The sequence below is a fragment of the Eucalyptus grandis genome, chromosome 11 (assembly GCF_016545825.1).
Source record: "Eucalyptus grandis isolate ANBG69807.140 chromosome 11, ASM1654582v1, whole genome shotgun sequence".
Taxonomy (NCBI): domain Eukaryota; kingdom Viridiplantae; phylum Streptophyta; class Magnoliopsida; order Myrtales; family Myrtaceae; genus Eucalyptus; species Eucalyptus grandis.
The window spans coordinates 387,761-403,385 of record NC_052622.1 but is presented as its reverse complement, the minus strand read 5'-3'; the positions used below and the strand labels follow the sequence as shown (position 1 = coordinate 403,385).

General features: G+C 40.1%; 2 protein-coding genes across 2 annotated transcripts; both read right to left on the bottom strand.

Moving 5' to 3' along the window:
* Positions 1-524: 524 nt before the first annotated feature.
* Positions 525-1,433, bottom strand: LOC104424307. Its single transcript, XM_010036673.3, has 2 exons — positions 986-1,433; positions 525-782 (listed from the first exon to the last, which is right to left on the bottom strand). Exons 1-2 carry the CDS (start codon positions 1,302-1,304, stop codon positions 763-765), a joined length of 339 nt encoding a protein of 112 aa, XP_010034975.1. The 5' UTR covers positions 1,305-1,433; the 3' UTR covers positions 525-762.
* A 10,366-nt stretch (positions 1,434-11,799) lies between these two features.
* On the bottom strand, positions 11,800-13,510 carry LOC104426935 (putative pectinesterase 63). Its single transcript, XM_010040105.2, is given in 5 exon segments — positions 11,800-11,959; positions 12,182-12,423; positions 12,542-12,748; positions 13,002-13,298; positions 13,301-13,510. Coding segments are annotated over 5 exon segments (1,116 nt in total).
* Between the last annotated feature and the right edge of the window lie 2,115 nt (positions 13,511-15,625).

Here is a 15,625-nt window from a genome sequence, read left to right as displayed (position 1 = left end):
GCAAAAGTGATAATACTTAGGACTCAATTGGCAAAATTGAAAAATTTAGGACTGACTTGACAAAAATGCAATAAATTTAGGATTTTGGGACAATTTTCCTTGCATTAAGCTTCTTGTCAATTTGCAGGGGGGAAATTTGCCTTCAGTAGCGGCTTTTCACATTTAGGCAAAAATAGCATGACGGGTCGAAACAAGTGACAAGGTCCCCAATATCCTGGGACAGGTGGAAAGGTTCTTGAGATGTAGAAAATTTATGAAGTTACGACCCTCGTTGTATTTCATTTCATTTTGACTTGTAGAGACGACAAGGCCTAGCTCATTCTGGCATCTTATTCTTGGATGTGCATTTTCCAATTAACTTGTTATTGCTCGAAATCGGTCAAACTTGATGAATATTGCAAAGTTCTCACGAAGTTAAGTGCTATGCATATCAACTGGCTTAAGATAATATTTGACGTGTATCAAGTGCAACTGATAAGATCCAGAATATCTTTCAAGTGCAAGCGTAATTATGACACCTTCTCTCGAAATCTTTTATGCCGAATGACATTCCATAATCCAAAAGCTTACATAATAGAATTCAGAAAGAAAAGAAAAGGGAAGATTGCCCAACACAAGAGGAACGTGATAATCTATTGATCCAGGCCATGCTACGTCAGAATAGTTCTCCGGCAAAATCCGTCGCGCTTGAGTAGCAGATCTCTTATTCAAGTAAAACTTTATTATAATAGCCGCGCAACTGCTTGCGGGGTCGATCCTCGCTCAAGGAGGGGTGGTGACACCTGCACCAAGAAAAATGACACGCTCAGAATCAGGTTATCAGATAGCTCAAAAGCTTCGATTTCGACGTTCGTTCACCGCATGCAATCGATAAACTACAGAAATGGAAACAGAAGGCGACGATAATTGTGCTTCCGGCCGGTCGGTAGAGAGAGAGAGAGAGAGAGAGAGAGAGAGAGAGAGAGAGAGAGAGAGAGAGACGTACTTCCACACTTGAAGTTGCGAGGGACGGTCCTTCCGCAGCCCTCAATCTGCTTGATGGTGCGATCGACGCCGAGAAGAGCGGCCAGTTTGGGAGTGACATAAGGGCACACGCACTCGACATGAGTCGCCCTCACTCTCGCGCAGCACTGGGGAGTCGGCTGTCTCCCGAATATCACAGGCCTGCAATTGCTCTCCAACTGCTTCCTCTCTTCCTTGCACTGGCTCGGGCTCGTCTGGCCATGCACCAGCTCGTTGCTCATGGTCACGACTATCGCCACGACCACCACCAGCATCATCGTCGCTCGTGACACCGATCTCATCGTCGATACTCTAGCTGCTCTCTCTTACTCTTTCACTTTCTTCTTCTTTTTCTTTTTCTGTGGCTTTCGAGTCCTACGAGGGTTGATCAGTGAGTAGGAGATGTCTAAGAGCGAAGGAACGCCCTCCAATTTATAGACATCATGAACAGAGAGATCTGGCCGGCCACGCAGTAAAACGAACGTTGCAATACTCGGCGATGGATCCGGTCTGTGTCGGAACACATGCTTCATGTTCACATCTACGTAAAGGACGTCAAAGCAAGACCAAGACCAAGGAATTTACGACGCGGAAGAAAGGATAAAGGTGCGTTGGTGATACTTGGCGAAATAAAAGAAAATTGTGTCGGTAACGAGACTTTTCAACCGAAGTTGATCGATTCAACAAAAGCGCAATTAAACGACAAAGTTACTTGGAATAATATACATAACAAGCACCCACATTTATGTGAAAAAGGGATAAGAATGAAGGGATTCTTATTTTGTCTGTGCATGTATGAAACATTGAATGGAAGAACATGCACGATATAAGAGTGCTTTACGCTTTGGGTTTAATTTTTCCTCTATTCCCGATTGAATGAAATTTCTGATTGGGTGGCTATAAAATATGAATATCACCCGCAAGCAAATTAAATTAATTATGAAAGTGAGCTATATCCATACTTGTATGCACTAGCTTTCTTTTAATGAGGGAGGTAAAAAACACATGATCCTCGGATATTGTTAGTTCCAGCGAAATTCATGATTTTATAACTTCTTCTAGAGTCGAAATGAATGTTCTTAAATAACATCTATATTGAACGATAATGAAATTAAATGCTAATTTTTAAACGTGGAGTAGAAGTTAGCTACTAGGAATGCTGTGATGTTGGAAATCATCTTTGACTGATCCACTTCCAGCTATTGTCACTTTTTTGTTTGGCCGACAGCTGTTGTTGGCTTTCGCGATTCATGTTGAAACAGTGCTGCGGAACGTGGTGGGTCCTTCTGAAGAGCAGTCCGCTATTTGCATAAGGTGCCTTCTGAGCACTTTCCCTCAAAACAGATGAAGATGTTTTGACAGCGTAGTTGACCCGCACACTTTCCCTCAAAACAGATGAAGATGTTTTGACAGCGTAGTTGACCCGCAAAAGACCCACTGTTGCAGCATGATGGTTTTAATTGGTGATGGGCTTAAGGCCCGTCCGCCCATGCTGGGCCCAAAAGGCCCGGCCCACGGGAATAGGGCCCGTGGATGGGGGAAGGTATAAAAGGGAGGAGAGAGAGAGAGATGACAACGGTTGGAAACAACGTACGTACGTCTTCTCCCGCGCACTCTCTCTCTCTCCAAAATAGAAAAGAAAAATAGTAAGCGTTTTTCTTTCCTTCAAGGCGTCATCGGATCGAACAGGGCCAGATTCTCTTCCTCTTATCGGCGTCGGTGTCTAATTTGTGGCTAACAAGGTACGCTCGAATCCATGGTGTGCTTTGCGATCGGTGATACGTGTTATTCCTGGGCTTCGTCTTCCGCATTGCTTTAGGGGTTCAATTTAGTGTTGAATCCGGTTTTCGGGGATCCGTTATTCCCAACATTGGTATCAGAGCCCTAGTTCACGTTTTCCCGACCTGTTTGATGTTTTTTGATTGAATTTTCGCGAAGAAAATTGGCTGGCATGGATCGAGGCGAGAAATCCCGACACCCGAGCACTGTTCATCAATTTTTTCGAGTTTCCATAACTTGAAATCGATTTCTGAAAACATAGGGTGAAAAGGCTCGTCGAGGCGAGTTCGGCGACATGTCGTGCGCCGCCGGGCGACGCTGCACGCGTCCACATGTGCGGCCAGAAGGCGCTGCGCGTGGGTGCGACGCGCCCGGAAGCGCAGGCTCGCCCAGCGCGTGTGACACACGCGCCGGTCGGCGAACCGGCACGTGCTCGCCGCCGGCCGGCGAAACAAGACGCGCCGGTCGATGGACCGATGCATGCTGACGTCAGCATGACGTCACCCAACGGTCGGTAACCGCTGGGATGATGTCAGCGCTGACGACGGTTGGCCGGACGGTCACTGGCCGGCAACCTGACCGGCGACCCGACCCGACCCGACTGCGGACGCCTGGCACGCGTGTGGCACGTGCGGGCTGACGTCTGCGTGACGTCAACCCGCGCACGCATGCGGCACGTGCGGTCGGTTCGTCCGACCCGCCCGACCGGTCCGTTGACCCGTTGATCGGCGACCGTTGACCCGAAAAAAAAAAAAAAAAAAAAAAAAAAGAAGAAGAAGAAGAAGAAGAAGATTTGTTTCTTTTTCAAAAATGTCTATGTGGGTTAGAGGTAATCCATTTTTTATTCTCCATTTGTTGCATGAATCATGGAAAATTATGTATTTTCCATTTTGTTTATTGTGGATTATAAGTGATCCATTTATTGGTTCTGCATTTGTTGCAGGAACTATGAAGCGTTATGCAAGGATACCTGCAACCCCGAGAACGGATGAAGGAAGAGCTAGACTGAAAAGGCTGATGAAAGAGTTAGCTGATTATCGGTGGCATGACAGTGATTTAGTATCACACGTGGTCAGGGTCAATTAGATGATACAGGAAATCATCTGGAATGGTTATCTCATGCCGGATTTTGAGAAGATGCCGGCTTTGATAAACACTCTTCCACCTGAATGGCAAGCAGTGTTAGATCGGCTATGGGAGGTCAACGTGGTCCCGGATTATAGGAGTCTAGTGGTAGCTTTTGTTAGAGAGTACTAAAGGATTGAGTTAACCAAAACTTCAACTCTTAGATTGAGTGCCACATGGCGTAAAGTGAATGCGCCTTGGAGGCGACATGAAAGCTCTCCAAAAGTTTTTCCATGGTTGGCAAATGTGCCTTCAAAAATCTCAGATATTTTGACTGATAGATTAGAAGGAACATTCCCTAATTATTTCTTAGATTAGTTTGAGATGTTATTGAGTGTGAATATCTTATTCTATGTTGATATTTTCTTCTGTGTATATTACTTAGTGTAATGGATTGTTGTATTATGTTGAAAGCATTATTGTTTTATTGGATATCAATTATCATTTGCTTTCTGTTATTGCTGGTTGCTTCTTTGTGGGTAATTAGCTGTGGGTAGTTTAGAAGTTTTTGTAGCTTCATAGAATTGATTTTGCATATGACAATCATATTAATGATAGTTTTAAGTTAGGATTTTGTAGGATGATTGGAAACGTAGTGACCTTTTGATTCTAAAACCTTGCTTGAAATTGTTCATTAATATGATGGGTTTGTGCAAAAGGGATGCATAAATGATAGGCATTAATTATTCGTGCATATAAGTCTGATGTGTTCAAATCGATGGTTTCAGCAACTAAGAACGTAATTGCTGATATGAACGGCAACAATTGTGGAATATTGAATATGAAGATTCAATATGTGCTGGAAAAGCTATAAGCACTAGAAGCTCTTGACCATTTATGGAAGATCTAGAGGATGCCGTGCACCACCTTGAGCTAGTAGAGGATTGCCTATCGGCATTTGAGCCGAAAATAGACATTGGCTATGCTGGTCCTAGCTCAGAAAGGGCTTTGAGCTCTAAGTGCAAGCGTATTGATTCGTTCAATATGTGGGAATGCAAAGGATCAAGTCCTTGTTATAAGAAATCAAGAGTTAACCAACACAAAAGAGGAAAACGTCCTCAAGTGAAGAAAAAGTCAAGTGTGAGGTGTTACAATTGTGACAAGAAAATGTCACTATGCTCGCAACTGTTGTGAGCCGAAAAAGGTAAACACCTCTTGTACATTTGAGAACTTTGATTATGTGTTAAGTTCTGAATTATTGGCTGAATCCAATCCTTTGTGGACTGTAGATTCAGGAAAGACAAACCATGTAGCGAAGGATAGAGAATCCTTCGTGGAATTCCGACGATACCGACTGGAACTAAGTGGATCTATGTGGGATATAACTCCAGAAATGAAGTTAAAGGGATTGGCACCTGCCAATTGAACATGCGTGGTGGACGCATCTTGTTCCTACATGACGTTCCATATGCTCTAGAGATTCGTCGAAATTTAACGTATGTTTTGGTGTTGGTTAAACTTGTTTTTTATATGAACTTCCATAATAGAGGTATAGATTTGTATTTGGATACAAACTACTATGGTTGTGGTCACTTTCTGGATGGTTTCATTGTATTATATGTTGACTGTGGTGATGTCAATATTTGTTATTCCCTTATTTCACGTCTCCTAATTCATATGATAATGATGTGATTATGTAGCATGCTAGACTTGGTCATATTGGCCAACAACGTATGAATAGACTAGCCAAAGAGGGCTTGTTGGGTAACATTGAAAAAGTCGATTTGCCAATATGTGAGCATTGCCTAGTAGGGAAAACGACAAGGAAACCATTTGGAAAAGGTAAAAGAGCTGAATTTCCTCTGCATTTAGTCCATTATGATGTCTGTGGTTCAATGAATATGAGAGGAAGGCAAGGGGCTGTTTATTTCATCACTTTTATAAATGATTATACTCGATTCGGATATGTCTATTTGATTTCTCATAAATCTGAAACATAAGTTGTTTAAAAAATGTTTATGAACTTAGTAGAAAATCAATTAGACAAGAAAAAAAAAGTATTGAGATCTGATCGAGGTCGAGAATATTTATTTGATAAGTTCAGAAAATTATGTGATGAAAAAGGAATAGAAAGACAGTTGTCTATTCCATATACTCCTCAACAAAATGGTGTTGCAGAGAGAACAAACAGAACCCTACTAGAAATGGTTAGGTCCATGATGGCGCATGCTAACTTACCTATCACTTTTTGGAGTGATGCGTTGTTAACTGCTGCCTATATACTTAACCGGATGCCTTCCAAATCAGTTGCTTCCATTCCATATAAGTTGTGGACAGATAGAAAACCGGACTTAAGTTTTCTTAAGCCATGGGGTTGTACTACCTATACTAATGAGTCCTCTCACAAATTTGGGAAATATGGTCCCAAATGAAAGAAGAGTATTTTCATGAGATACTTCGAACACTCGAAATGGTATGTGTTCATAGGTGAGCAGGAAAGTGGGAGTATAACTGAATTTGAATCACGGGATGTCACATTCTTAGTGGATGAATTTCCTAAGAAGGGCGAAATAGGAGAAGACTACTTCCTATTTGAAACCTTGGATTAAGATAATGATATTAGTGTAGTTCGTCCAAGTGGGAGTAATATGAGAAATGATGAATTGAATTCAACTCATTCTCAATTGCAACCACATGATGAGACGACATCATCATTATCTTTTCCAAGTGGGAGCATAATGGGAAATGATGTGCAAAGTGTACAATCTCCCATACGGCGAATAAGTCGCCAAAGTACTCCCCGTCGACGTTTTGATATTGAAGGGGAAACTTTTATTATTGCTCCGTAAGATAAGGATGAGCCAAGAAATATTAATGAGGCTCTAAATTGCCCTAGTAAGGAAAAATGGATTCATGTAATGGAAGAGGAAATTGAGTCAAAGAAATCAAACCAAGTTTGGGAAACTAGTTGATCTTCCAAAAGAACACAAAGCTATTGGGAACAAGTGGGTTCTCAAAATAAAGCGAAAGGCTGATGGCTCGATAGAAAGGGATAATGCTCACCTTGTGGCGAAGGGGTATAATCAATAGGAAGGAATTGATTATGAAGAAACATTTTCTCCTATAGTGAGATTTACCTCGATTCGCATTATTCTGGCAAAAGTGGTTAGTATGGATCTTGAGTTACATCAAATGGATGTAAAGACTGCTTTCCTCAATGGAGAATTAGAGGAAGAAATATATATATGGAACAACCTGCTGGTTTCATAGTGAAAGGCCAAGAAGAAAAGGTATGTCGACTTTGGGGGTCGATATATGGTTTTAAGCAGTCGTCAAGACAATGGTATATACGTTTTCATAATGCGATAATGGGATATGACTTTACAATGATAGATGAGGATCATTGTGTATATATCAAAAGATCCTAAGGTCAATTTGTGATCATATCATTATATGTTGATGATATACTAATTGTCGGAAACAATATAGAGTTTGTTAATACTGTCAAGAGTTGGTTGTCTTCCAACTTTGAGATGAAAGACATGGGTGATGTAGCTTACATTCTTGGAGTTAAGATTTCAAGATTGTAAACCCATAGATACTCCTATTGCAAAAGGTGAAGGATTGAGCCATAGACTGTGTCCAAGGACTCCACAAGAGAAGGAACAAATGCAACATGTTCCTTATGCTAATGCTGTTGGAAGCTTGATGTACGCTATGATGTATACAAGACCTGGCATATGTTTTGCAGTTGGAATGATGAGTAGATACCAATCCAATCCAGGTCAAGCACGTTGGAAAGCCGTTAAAAGAATACTGAGGTATCTAAAGGGAACTGCTGATTATACGTTGAGTTATTAAGGAAAGGATCTGCAACTCAAAGGCTATTCTGATGCTGATTGGGGAGGAGATTTAAATGAAAGGAAATCTACCTCTAGGTTTGTTCTCTTACCGAATAATGGCACCATATGTTGGAGCAGTAAGAAACAAAAGTGTATAGCCTTGTCCACGATGGAAACTGAGTTCGTGGCATTATCAGCAGCAGTATAAGAAGATGTTTGGTTTAAGAGATTATTGGATCATTTAGGTGTTATTGGAAGTGCTGCAGATTTGTTATTGATTAACTGTGATAGCCAAGCAGCGAAAGCGTACACAAAAGATCCAAAATATCATGGCAAGACCAAACACATAGATACCAAGTATAATTTTGTCATGGATATGATTGCACGAAAAGAGGTGAACTTAGAGTACATACTACGCATAGAATGGTAGCAGATCCTATGACAAAGCCAATACCTAGAGATGTGTTTTGTGGCCATGTGAAATCTCTAGGATTGCGTAGAGGATGATATATTGAATATTGTAATTTCCCTAAGAGTTCACATTTGATGAATTTGTGTTTTCATCATTAATGCCTATGAATCTTTGTTTGATCTTTATGCATCTTAATGTTCAGTGCATTACTTTAAGTTGAGAAAGTATGTCGGACAAATATAAGATTAGCCCACTCACACGGGTAATCGCCTCTATTTACTGTGTGATAGATAGAGATGAGACTATTTTTAAGCTTATTATCTAGGTGATAATCAAGAGCTCAAACTTAAAATACGTATGTCGCCTTAACTAAGTGTTAAGATGAGGACATAATACTAACTATGTCCGAAAATAAAATAACCCACATATTTTACTTTATCTGTTTATGATGCCAGATATGAGTTCTGATGAATTTTATGATTGAGTAGATATGTGAACTCAAGTTAGACATTGGGTATGTCTGAACTATTATCTGTACGGTATTGAAAGTGTAGGCATACGCTCCATGGGAAAGGAGTTAATACCGTAATACGTATTTCATACTACGTATGCATGAGACGACTAATAAGAGTGGCAAAAAGTTTGATCTCAACTTTTATAACGTGTGAGACTCTTGAGGAAAAGAGTTCCTCAATTTTTTTTGTCCCCTCATGACTCTTACTTATTCTCAAGATTTCTATTTAGTGTTTGCTATCTTAGGGTGTTGCCAATGGTCATGAGTTGATTCGATCTAATGTGGCATTTCTAGAAAAGCAAGCTGAACTGAAATTGAGAGTTTGAAGGGAAGAGGAAGATCGAATTTGGAGAATCACATTGTAGTTTTTGTATTCACCGGTTAATCAATTATGATTGTCTTTGTGATAATCATATTGTGAATACAATATATATATATATATATATATATATATATATATATATATCATTGTTTGAAAGAGATTAAGAGAGATATAAATGTGATCAATCGATCTAGAGTACTGCATACTAAATCTACTCAGGATGTGATGCCCATTATGAGCTGCTATATATTCCTAACAGATGTATAGCAACGAGCTCTCAAAGTATGCTGGTCGCACGGATTATTCACCGGTATGAATGTTGAAGAGAGGTAAATAGAATCATGTTCAGCCCACCATGTGCGAGTGGGAGATGATGGTTTTAATTGGTGATGGGCTTAAGGCCCGTCCGCCCATGCTGGGCCCAAAAGGCCCGGCCCACGGGAATAGGGCCCGTGGATGGGGGAAGGTATAAAAGGGAGGAGAGAGAAAGAGAGATGACAACGGTTGGAAACAACGTACGTACGTCTTCTCCTGCGCACTCTCTCTCTCCAAAATAGAAAAGAAAAATAGTAAGCGTTTTTCTTTCCTTCAAGGCGTCATCGGATCAAACAGGGCCAGATTCTCTTCCTCTTATCGGCGTCGGTGTCTAATCTGTGACTAACAAGGTACGCTCGAATCCGTGATGTGCTTTACGATCGGTGATACGTGTTATTCCCGAGCTTCGTCTTCCGCATTGCTTTAGGGGTTCGATTTAGTGTCGAATTCGGTTTTCGGGGATCCGTTATTCCCAACACAGCATTATCCAATTTGGGCCTTGTCTAGAAAGCGATGCAACGAATTCTTATATGAGAGATAATGGAACCTAGAGTTCTTGAAGTATTTCGATTGGTGCATTTAACAGCCTTTTGACTGCCCTATCTGTTAAGAATGATTAGTTCTAGAATGAGTAGTTTCTAGATTTGAAAATTGAAACTTACCATGTTAAAATCAGTTCTCGATTTTTAGAATTCGAAACCTATTATATTTCTCTTGAAACTGATCCGGAACCTATCTTATTTTTTTCGATCCAGTTTCAAGGTCTACCAAGAACTTGTTTTTCTTTCATTCCTTTTTTTCTAGTTTTATTTTTTAAACAAGTTCGGTTTTATTCAATTTAAATATCGAACAAGAAATTATGACATTATCTTTAGATTATTATTTTTAAATAAGCGATCGCAATTAATCTGTTAGCTGAAGGGGAATTTAACGTAGGAAAAGTCTAATGGATGTAATGATATAGAATCAGATACGTGTGAACCCTCGGGTATTTAGTTAGAACGCATGAGTCCTGTTCAACAAAAATAAAAAATAAAAGACCAGTCATTGAAGAGAAAAATCGATGGATGATTCAACGGCCAGTTAGACCCGCAACCGGGACGACCGTGGGTCTTCGTCTTCGAATGGAAAGGGATGCCGCAACTTCTCTTTGGACAAAAAGATTTGGGAATCATAACTATGAGACATATATTTAGGACATTTCGTGATTTTGTGTATTTCCCTTAATTGGTCATAATTGATTTTACTTAATATTTTATTACTTTAGATAGTCAAATAGGCATGTACTCTTCACTTGAAAAAAAAAAAAAAAAAAACAGAATTTACAAATTTTCTGTTATCTTAATTTTCAACTTGATATTAGAATTATTGTCTTTTAAAAAGTATCAATCGAGTCTATTTTAGTAAGGACAGCCACATTGGCAGTGTTTCTCCTCAGTGGTTATCATGACGGAAGCCTAATCACCCGCTCACGGAGATTTCATCCTCAAATCCGTGGCTTCATTTGTTGTTCAAGACTCTTTCGTTGCTAATTTCGGAGAACATGCATCACCATCAGACTCGCTGCCCTTAGAAGAACTGGATCCTAAAATTTCGTCACTAAAGGACGTCGAAATCCATGGCCAACCACCACCACGATTGCCGCCTGGAGTCTCTACGCTTGAGATCCACGGGCGCCCTTGCACGCGCTAGCACCTACCTTATGCTTACGTCACCACGATGTCACCTTCGCCACATTAGCAGTCCAAGTCAACCGACCGTTGACCAACTGTCGATCGGTGTTGACTGACTGTTAATCGCCCATTGACCGGCATTAACAGGCGTTGACCAATTCAATCAAGCCGTTCCGACTGGTTCTGAGATATTTTCAGACCAGTTCAACGAAATTTTAACTGGTTTTTGGTGATTCCTGACCAGTTCCTAAGGTATTTTGGCATGTTAAGTCCATTTTCCAAATAAGGGTGATGTCGATGAAAGATGTTTCTATATGTTAGCCAAAGAAGGTTGATGTTGGTTAATTAGAAAAATGTTCGATATATATGTGAGATTTGGACCTACTGATCTGATTGAGGACGGGATAGCAATACCATTACTTCAACTATTCAAGCATTTGAATCTTATAGTGCGTTTGTTTAAGTAAAAGAAATTTTCACAAATCAGTGTTTCCAATTTTCTCGCCTTTTTTTTGTTGCTAAAATTGATTACTAAATGGAAAGCCATTTATGGATAAAGAAATTATGCATATTTAAATTTAGGGAAATAAATCTCCTAAATTGATAAGGGAAAAACATTTTTTAGAAAATGGTCTTCCGGAAAGCATTAACCAATATTCTAATTTGGGGGTAAAAAACGCAATGTTTACAGCAAGAGATAGGTGGAGAGGCATGGACAGTCCGACCGAATTCCGCCACATAATAATTCGCTATAGTACGTACTCGGCAAGAGCCTTTTTTTTTTTTTTTTTATAAATAATTTGAACGATACAATGACATTTAAGCGGTTGTCACCTTTTAATGATCAAAATGGGAAGAGTTTTGGGTACATCTTTCTATACTCTAGGAGGAGGAAGAAGCCACTTGGAGCCGACGATGTAGGACAAGGAGATGAAGGTTTGGACGTCTGCGTCGCTAAGCTGCTTTGCGAACTTGGCCCGCCCCGCCGGGGTCGATCCCTCCCCCGAGCACTTGTACTCTGCGAACGTCACCGTGCTGCAAAGTTTGAAGAGCCTTTCGGTTACGATTTTGTTCCATGTATATGTACATGCGAATATGAAACCGTGCGTGATCGTACTCAAAGCAATCACGTCCATTCACGCCGTCCCCCTTCGATGAGGTGGACGGTGGCTGACATCTATCTTATGCGAGTCGAGCTCGCATTTCATGAACTAGAGCTGCATGGGATAGCATCATGGTGAATATTGTTATGTGTACCTCTGGCGTTCGGGATGGAAGTTGTCGGACCAGCCGAGGGGGTTGATGACACTGCTCATGTCGGTGTAAGAGAAGATCACCCTCGGGCTGGGCATCCAAGCTCTTCCCAAGAACGTGCCATTGCCGGTTCCAGTGATGCTGCAATGCACGAGCGAATAGCCGGTGTCCTCCGTGTTGCTTTGCCTAGCTTGAGCCGTTATCACGCTCAATCCACTGTCTCCCAGGACACGCAATTCGGTGTTCTGCAATGTGCACCCGCAACCAAAGTTGAGTTCAGTGATGACTTCATTGAGCACTTTCCAAATGACAAATTAGTCGAAAAATCCTCTGAGAACAAGTATGGAGAAATGGTATGCATACCAAATAAATAGAAGTCCCCGATCCAAAGATGAAATCCACGGTGCCCTCGATGTAGCAATCCTTGAAGAAATGGAAGCCCCTATCGTCGCAGAGCGTGTCCTGAAACCCTAGCATCCTGCAATTGTAGAAGGCTGCTTTGTCACCGGAAGTCCTCAAAGCCACTGCTTGTCCACCTGCTGCCTTCCCATCGGGCCTCGGCGCAGAATTCTGAAACAAATCAGCTGCGATTAGCATGAAAACGTACGTGCATCATGCATGTAAGCATGCAATGACACATGGATGGAACTGATCAAACAAATGATTTATGCTAGGGGAAAAAAAAAAAAAAAAGAGCAGGGAAAAAGAAGTGTTAAACTGCATCTGGATCTTGTAAACCTTGAAAGGACGAAATTAAGGTTTATGCGCGAACGAGAGAAATTCAGAAGAGTAAAGAACACCAAAGATTGCAAATGATGCACACCTCGATAATAAGGTTGGCGCCCACGAAATAATCGGACTCAACGATGATGGAGGCACTGTCGACCGTCCCGTACTGCTGAGCCGTCCCTGAATACGTGAGCTTTGGCATGTCGTTAGGCGATCCGTACAAGGTCACGAAAGGCTTGGTCCTTTCGATCGTGATCTTCTCCTTGTACACGCCGCCCGCGATTGACACGATCACGCGCTGGCTGTTTCCCGCGGGGATGCTGTTGATGGCCTCGGTCACCGTCTTGAAATCGCCACTCCCATCTTGGCACACCCTAATCACCTTCGGGGTTTGGCCTCGGCAGCCTCCAGGTTTGGGTCCAACGTGCCCTTTCGAGCCTCGAAAGCCTGCACGTTCTGTTGGAACCAGGCGTTCACTTGGGATTTATCGGCGGGTATCGGGATTTTGTCGTCGGAAACGGCAATCTGTGCGAGGGCAATGAGAAGGGAAAGGATGGCGATCGCGAGAGGAGGGAGTCCTCTGAATTCCAACTTGTTCGCCATCTTTTTGAAGGAGGAGAATTGCAATGAGTTTTGATATTTTCGAGAGTTGAACCTGAGTCAGAGGATGAGATCGAGGAGAAAAAGTGGCAAAATATATAGGGAGGATCAAGGGGGAAGAGAATTCCAAAAGTGTGGGAGGTGTAGAGAGGTCGACGCATGTTGGTTTTTACGTGAGGCCTAGATTAAGCCGAGGATGACAGTCGGATAATTAGCTTACCAATATCTAACTTCATCGGTTTACAATGTCGGGTTGGTTTTCTTTTTTTAAAATGAAGGACCATTTCCAGAAAATTGTTTTCGGAATTTGGATATTGAAAAACTAATCGATGAACAGAACGCGTTTTTTATAAACTGAAAACAGCTATTATAAATTGGGAAAACGACTCTCCTTCTAGTAAGTAAGAGATCGTTTTCTCTGATTTCTTAGCCGTGCATCCAAGTGAGGAAACTGAGCCCCTCTTTGTTTCTATTTCCAACCTCTCACTAATTATTTTCTTTTCGTTTTTCGATGAGCTTCATCCAATTTTTTTTATTTTTTTTATAAATATTGTCTATAATCTCTAGAATATACTTTAGTAGTGCCCGTGCCCGTCTACATTCCCCCAAAAAAAAAAAAAACCTTCATATATAATATTTTATAAATAAGATTTCTTAATTTCTTTCCTGAGTTTTGTTCAAATCTTGTTATTCTGATAAATTGCATATAAAGAAAATGTCGGTTCTAATTTGTTAGTCATTACACATCATTTAAATCGACAGAAGCTACCATAGAGGATTCACTTATTATCAAATATCATCAAATCATTTTTTTTGTTAGTTTGCTTTCGGCGCAAACAAACATCAGCAAATGGTTTAGTTTCTCTAAAATTGAATATCATAGAAAAAATTCCAATAACAAAGAGTTTTCAGTAAAACAAACAGATCTGTAAAATATTGTTTCGCATACTTGCAATTTGCACATACACTTTGAGCAAGGTAGGCATGGGCTGGCCATCAAGTTCACAAACAAATCTAGCTCGAAATAACAAGGGTTATATGCAATTTAAATTCTCGTACATAGAAATATGGTTAACTAAGCTAAAAGCCGTTTAGTTTTCACAATTAAAATTTCAAGATTTTTTTTCAAAATTGACTTCGTATCAAGTTTTTTGAACGAGCACTTCTCTTGTTGCTTAAAATAAATTGATCGATAATTTCTCATAATTAATTTGGCTTGGTTAGATTTCAAATTTCTTTCTACCAGTTTAATTTAATTGTTGATATGTAATTAACTTCACACCGAGCTAATCTTTATGTCGAGCACTTTATTATAAAGTTGGGGCTTCGAGATATCATGATAAGAGCCTCAAAATGAGAGACAATCTGGAAAAATAGAAAATCAAAAAGCTAAAGAAAGGGCTTGTGTTCACAGATTATTCTAGGCTACTTAAAGGGTCATGACATGCTACTATCACTTTGATCAAGCAAAATTACGTCCTCCAGCTGAAGCTATCCACGAATCTCGTGACACCGTTTGAGGCAGAATTTCATTTTTCCATTCAAAACATATTTTTTGGTGTTGGTAAATTTTAACTTGATGTTGGTAATTGTCTAAATATTGTTTGGTAAAAAAATTACCAAAGAACTTTTTTCAAGGAATTTGTTGGTGAATTTTAAAATTGTTGGTTAGCAAATTAAACGAGAATTAGTAAATCAAAACTAATTGGTAATTTAAGTGGTGAAGAGTTGAGAGTAACGTAAAGAAAGCTCGGTAATTTCACGTGATAGTTGGCAAATTTAATATGTTCTTAAGAAATGTCAACAAAATGTTTTTGAAGATAAGAGAAGTTTTTGTGTCAGAGATAATAAAAACTGTTGATTAAAAAAATTATATAAATCTTGGTAACTAATCTAGAGTTAGTAACACAAAACTAGATAATAACTTAATCAAAGGAAAATCGGGCAATCACTCTAATTGAGGTTGTCATTTAAAAAAAAAAAATGCAATAAAAATTTGGTAAGCAAGACAACAGAAAGTGATAATTTCATAGAACTATTGATGAATTAATAATATACAAATAAACTGTCAAATGAGTGTCGATAACCCAAAAAAAGTGGGCAACTTAATCGAAAACT